General features: G+C 46.0%; 1 protein-coding gene across 1 annotated transcript in view; it reads left to right on the top strand.

Annotated features, from left to right (window-relative positions):
* Nucleotides 1–6,534, top strand: part of LOC113211361 (myrosinase 1) — a 28,636-nt gene that overhangs the window by 19,547 nt on the left and 2,555 nt on the right. Inside the window, exons 7-9 of the mRNA XM_052270690.1 lie at nt 1,581–1,817; nt 2,956–3,113; nt 3,336–3,473. Coding sequence (XP_052126650.1) covers nt 1,581–1,817; nt 2,956–3,113; nt 3,336–3,473 — 533 coding nt within the window. The remainder of the gene's footprint in view (nt 1–1,580; nt 1,818–2,955; nt 3,114–3,335; nt 3,474–6,534) is intronic.

Raw genomic sequence — 6,534 nt, 5'->3', positions numbered from 1 at the left:
TCGAGTTCCGCAGGCCTAAAACTAAGAGAAATACATTTGGTTCGACCACCTGCTGACGCAGTGCGATCACTAAAAGAAACTTTGTGTACCGTGAGGAAGAGACAACGAAAGGGCGACGGGTCGACGGGTGATACCCTTACCTTCATGCTCGTCCTGCTCCTACGGCGCCGTCCCTCTCCCCCCTCCCACCCCGTGACATAGGCGCACTTGTAGAGCACTCGCACTCCACTTGCATTGCACTCGGGCTGCACTCGGGCTGCACTCGCCCCGCACCCTCACATCGCACTCGCTTTGCACTCGCCTGCGCACTCGCATCGCACTGCCGTCGCACCCGCGTTGCACTCGTCCGCGCACTCGCCACGCTCTCGCCTCGCCCTTACCTCGCCCTCGCAGCGCACTCGCAACGCACTCGATTCATTTTTAAATTGGTACGTCTTAGAAAGATGTAAAAAAAATATATTTTTTAACAGTATGTTATTTTGGGTTTTCGTTTTTGATTTTTTTGACAAGTCAATTTTTAAGCTAGATGGCTCAAAATCAATACAGTTCTTGCTTTTTTATGATGCAAAGCTACACTTGAAATTTCAGGTACCTAACTCAAACCGTTCTCGAGTTATCGTGATTACAGACAAACACACAGACAGACAGACACGAAACTTTTTGAGCATCACTGGAGTAATAGGCTTCGCTATCGCTCAGCCAAAAAGTGTCAGCACCTGGTGAAACTACGCAGCGCCCATTTAAAATACCTTAGACTATAAAACGCACGCAGTTCAAAGGCGCGTTTCGAAACGCCCGCAGTTCATACGCGCGTTTCATTACTGGCAGTTGTTTACTCCTTCCAAAACACGCGTAGTTCGAGATCACTGCGCGCGCCGTGTCGAGCGGCGGGTTTCAGTGTGGGTCACCTGCCTGATCCGCAGCGTAGTGGCCGGTGACGTACTACGTGAGTTCAGAATAACGCACAGATTAAACTGCGTGCGTTCCGAAACACGCGTTTAAACTCGCGCGTTTTCACTGTGAAAAACAGTAGAGAGGTTTACAGGAAAATTTTCCTTGACGCAAGTCCTGAAATTAAAATTTGTAATCGTAAAAATAAATGCAGTACGTATCGTCTTAAAATTCGTTGGCGAGTAAAAAATGTGCTCTCGTAAATTTACAACATGAATTATAACTCGAGTTTACAATTTTTTTTTTAATTTTCGGCGGTTTTTTTTCACAGTGTTAGTTTAAGGTGTCCAACTATTTCCTACCACACGGTATAAACAATGTCTCATTTTTCCAGGGGAAAGGGAAAGCTTTGAGGAACTCACATGTATGAAGAAGAGTCCCCCGATCTCGCATCAGATTTTGAGGAATCTTCTCGAAAAATGAGGGAAAATCCCACATTTTTGAGGAGACTTCCTCGAAATCTGAGGGGTTTTCATCAAGCCAGGAGAGTTCCTGAAAGTTTTCCCTTTTCCCTCCAAAAAAAAAATGAGGTATTGTTTTTACCTTGCAGTGTTTTTGAAAAGCTCAACAAGCCACACTCTTCTCTGATGTAATTATTTTTCTGTTAATTTTACGTTCTAAATCTTCAGGAAAAGTCGGTTTGTCTGTGGTGGTCTGGCCAGCATCACCAAAGACTACGCAGTCTGAGGATGTGATGGCATCCGAAATATTTAATCAAGTGTATGTCGGCACTCTGATCCACCCGGTGATTTTTGGGGACTACCCCCCTGTGCTGCGCTACCTTGTGGACAAGGCGGACGCCGAGAGTGGCCTCAGCGAATCGCGCCTTCCAGCGTTCACCCCCGAAGAGAAAAAGTTACTTGCAGGTTAGTCGCCACGTTTATGGTACACTGTACTTTGAATAGAGGTGTGCGAACAGTTCGAATTCGAATCGAATCGAAACTGTCTCGATTCGATTCGTATCGATCTCGAAACAAGCAGGCACTTCGAACTCGAACAATACGGACGCATCAAAATTTTGAAGTTCGAAAACGAAACGACATGTGCACATGGAGTGCACGCTGGGTAACCTACACTAAAGGGAAGGTTTTTCATTGGATAAGAGGATGGTTTGCCAATCTCTTTGTTTTTAAAGAAAGTCTGAGCACCAACTCATATAGGGTATTAATACCCTCATATAATAAAATTCAATGGAGCGCTGCCCGGAACTAAGGAGAACAAAAACGGATCTAGAGAGCGGTGGTGGGGGTGGGCGGGGAGTCTCCTCTACAACTTGCCGCTTCTCCGCGCCCCCGCCCCCACCACCGCTCTCTGTATCCGTTTTGTTGTTCTTCGTTCCGGACGGCGCTCCATTGGAATACCCTATTAAGCGCTGCCCGGAACTAAGGAGAACAAAAACGGATACAGAGAGCGGTGGTGGGGGTGGGCGCGCGGAGGAGCGGAGGGCGGGCGGGGAGGCTCCCCTCCACCCGCCGCTCCTCCGCGCGCCCGCCCCCACCACTGCTCTCTGTATCCGTTTTTGTTCTTCTTAGTTCCGGGTAGCGCTCCATTGAAATGCCCTATTGGCTGCCCCATTTTCATGGTTTATAGCACCTTCTAACATGTTGGGAAATGATTCGATTTTACTCGCATTCGAAATAGTAAGATTCGATTCGATTCGGGGTGAAATTTTAAGATTCGATTCGAGGAAAAAAAATCCAGATTCGATTCAACTCTGAAAAAGGGTGATTCGCACACCTCTAACTTTGAATAAATGATTGCTTATCGTTTTGAAAGATAATAACAAAGCTACCGAGAACTTCTTTTAACTGCTCTCTTTTGGGAACGGTCCAATCAATGCATCGCTGGACATATCGACAGGTGGTCGAGGTTGTCTGCCTAGATCTGCAGGCCTTGACCCCCGACCGCACTGTAGCTATCTCTTGCAGCGATAATTTAATTAGTGTGATCGTGATCATCAGCTCGTGTTCGTCCGGTAAACATACACGAATCTTTTGTTTGCAGGCGGGGTGACTGACTTCATAGCCTTGAACGTGTACAGTAGGTGCACAGCTAGCTACAACCACAATAAAACATCTGGAGCAGAACAATCAATACTTCTGGGCCCTGTGATGAAAGATATGCCCTTCATCGAGGTTACCGGTGTTGGCAACTTTGATGTGGTACGGCAACTATCTTGCAGCTTACACTCACTGTCAAGAGATTAACAGCCTATTAATTCAGTGTACAAATATCATGAATCGGATTTGAATTTCCTCTGAATTTGCCTGAATTGCCGTTGTATTCATTTAATTGCCTAGCAATTGGACAACTTACAATAAAATTTTGACAAGGCATGAGCTCAAATAATTCTGAATTATAACTTGTTTTAATTGTTATTTTAGACTGAAGAGTCTCTTATGCAAGATGCCCTCCTCTGGATTTGGCGCACCTACCACGTTCCGATCATCATCACTGAGAACGGCTACGGAGATAAGAACCATGTGGGGGTTAAGGACACCGTCCGAGCTGCATATCATAGTGTAAGACCCGTGGGAGAACGTGGCGTTTCAGACTAAGGCCGGTTTTTAGCCCGCCCTTCTGCTTTTAAAAAAGCATCAAAGTGGGCTTATGCAAATGCTCTCGTGTCCGTCTGTCTGTCCGTCTGTCTGTCCGTCCGTCTGTCTGTCTGTCCGTCTGTCTGTCTGTCGTCCGTGTAAGAGGAAGGAGGTGAGCCAGAGGTCTGCAAATTTCTGGGTGTCTTAGGGGTCACTCCTGGACAACGGGGTAACAAAGAAATAGGGGTTGGTCCAAAAATTAGGAAAAAAAATATTTTTTTTATGGTCTTCTAAGGGGTAACTCGTGACAGTAGAAAACTATAGGCGAAAATTTTGTCCGTTTGAATCAATCTTGCACCATTTGGGCCGCCAGAGTGTTTTTTTCGACGATAATACGGTGAAAATGACCACGTTGCACATAAAGACGTACATGGAGGTGTCCAATCGTAAAATGTGAGAGGAAGTAAGGGAGGGTGGGGCAGTGTGTAACAGGGGCAGTGTGTAACAGACCTCTGTATTTCGAATATGGCACGTCCAGAACCAAATAGGAATGTTTACATAATGTCTTCTGAATGACTAATAAGTTCATGTGCAATCAATAACTACGTGGTTGGGGAGGTCTGACGGCGGTGAGAGGACGGCCAAATCAGGCTAACCCGGTTTTTACGCAATTTTCATCGTATAAGGATATAAACTCTTGGGGTTGAGCTCGTTGGGTTACAAACTACCTCCCTACTAATGATTTACTAACGAAGTATACAACTTAGCACTTGGAAGGTGGTCGGTGTCACTAACATATCCTCGAGGGTTCTCGGCCTACGAAGCCACAAAACAGGCTGTGAACCTTGGGGCAGTGTGTAACATAAGCGTCTTGCGTAGTCTGTGGCTGTGTGTACAAAACAAATCGTCTTATTTGCTTATGTCAACGGTGTTTATCCCGCCATTCTGCTTTGAAAAAGCTTTCCAGCGGGCTTATGCAAACGACCTCGTGTGTGTCTGTCTGTTCCACTAGAAGGAGATGTGCTAGAGACTTGAAATTTTCAGGGCATCTTAAGGTTCACTCCTAGAAAACGAGACGCCTACGGCAAATCCTCGCAACCACCACTGAGGGTGCGAATGGGGGTATCCAAGGATCACAAATAAACCCGTCGTCTTTAGAATTTGCCCCTTAGACATGAGAAAGGAATGTAACGGTGAAGCACCGCGTGACTACAACCCACCCTTCTGCTTAGACAAAGATTGTTTTTTTAATGTTCTTCTAAGGGGTAGCTCAGCAAAGTAGAACCCTTTCAACTGAGATTTCTGCTTCACCGTTACATCCCTTTCTCGTGTCTACGCGGCAAATTTTAAAGACGACGGGTTTTAGCGGGCCGAAGGCCCGTTACATCACTGGGGGGGTGGTTGCCAGGATTTGCCGTAGGCGTTTCATTCGCTAGGAGTGAACCTTAAGATACCCTGAAAATTTCAAGTCTCTAGCACATCTCCTTCCAGTGGAACAGACAGACAGACAGACAGACACACAGACACAAGGTCGTTTGCATAAGCCCGCTGGATAGCTTTTTCAAAGCAGAAGGGCGGGCAATGCCCGTCCCAAACGCCGCCGGCAGGCCAAGCTAGGCCCGCTCCCCGCCGAACCGAGTTGCCGGTGGAGCGAAGCGGAGCTGGCAACTTGGTTTAGCGGAAGAGCGGGCCTAGCTTGTTGGTCTTCTTACTACCGCTCCGCGCTCCATTGGAATACCCTATTACGAATGGGGGCTGTTTGCAATTTGAAGGAAAATCGTTCGTAATATGGCAGCTTTAAATCCTTTCTGCGTTACAAACCCAGGCTGTAAGTCATATGTGCCAGAAGAATCTAAGATGGCGGAGGACGATTTTTGACTGGTCTCAGTTGTTGCCTATTTATTTGGTATCTGCGGAAAGATTTTGTCTGGGGATTTCGCCGAATTGGTCGCTGGACACTCCCAGTGCATGATCAGTACTGTTGTGTACGCTTTGTTGACGTTGGTATAGCAGCATTATTAGCATACATATTGACATGTCAATTTCGCTCTATAACGGGGCAATAGACCATTTCGCCCAAGCGCTTTTCGACCTCTCGAAGAACAAAAATACCGGAAGTCAAGATAAAGTGTCACTCAAAATAGAGGTTTGTCGTCCATGTAACTGACAATCTACTCTTCTCCGAACTAAATTTCCCTTATAAAACGAAATCATTCCGAAAGTCGTCCAGGACTGTTCCAAAACCAGCCGATCGTCTCGGGCACTTCCAAATATGTCCCAGGACAGTCCGTCAGCAATCCGAGTCCGATCCCGGACTGTCCGAAAGTAGCCCTCTAATTAGTCAAAAATATATTCTTACGGCACAAGCCGCTTCAATGTAACGTGTTTAAGGGCTAGGAGCGTTCCATATACTGCCCGACTTCCGGTATTTTTGTTTTTCGAGAGGTCGGGTGAAATGTTCTATGGGGTCAACAACTCCGCTTGTCCTTGAGCATACAAAACGTTTTAGTTTTCTTTTTACAAGAGGGACTGAATCAATATTTTGCATGCCAATCGCAAAACCAATATGTACAAGCAAGACACTTCTGTACTCATATTTAGCTTAGTATGAATTGGGAATCGGATTCGAAATGGCAGAGTTATTATTGACCCCATCGCCCGACATGGCGCGATATTCAAGCTCATGTTAATTTGGGCGTTACTTTGTGCCTGACTATACTAACACTAACAAGGCAACTGAACTGAATATGTAATTGGGGTGTTCAGGGACCAACCCGGTGCAATCCCCACCCAAAATTCGATAATGTCAGAAAACCAGTGGATGTGCCAAGGACTCTCTTAGCCTAGAGGGTGCCCTTCTGTAGATTAGGAGTAAACCTTGCATAGAACACTTTTTATCTACATCGGGTACGGAAGTATGATCAGTAAGCTGCTCACATTACTTAATTGTTAAATCAGTTGAGAGATTTAAGGAGCCGCATAACTTTAGTTATTTTCCTTCATTTTGTGAACGAATTCGTCACCGTATGGTAAAGAATAGACGTTT

The sequence above is a fragment of the Frankliniella occidentalis genome, unplaced genomic scaffold (genome assembly GCF_000697945.3).
Source record: "Frankliniella occidentalis isolate FOCC.00 unplaced genomic scaffold, Focc_3.1 Scaffold134, whole genome shotgun sequence".
NCBI classification, from domain to species: Eukaryota; Metazoa; Arthropoda; class Insecta; order Thysanoptera; family Thripidae; genus Frankliniella; species Frankliniella occidentalis.
Note: the sequence above shows the minus strand (reverse complement) of the source record. Positions and strands in the feature narration are given on the sequence as shown.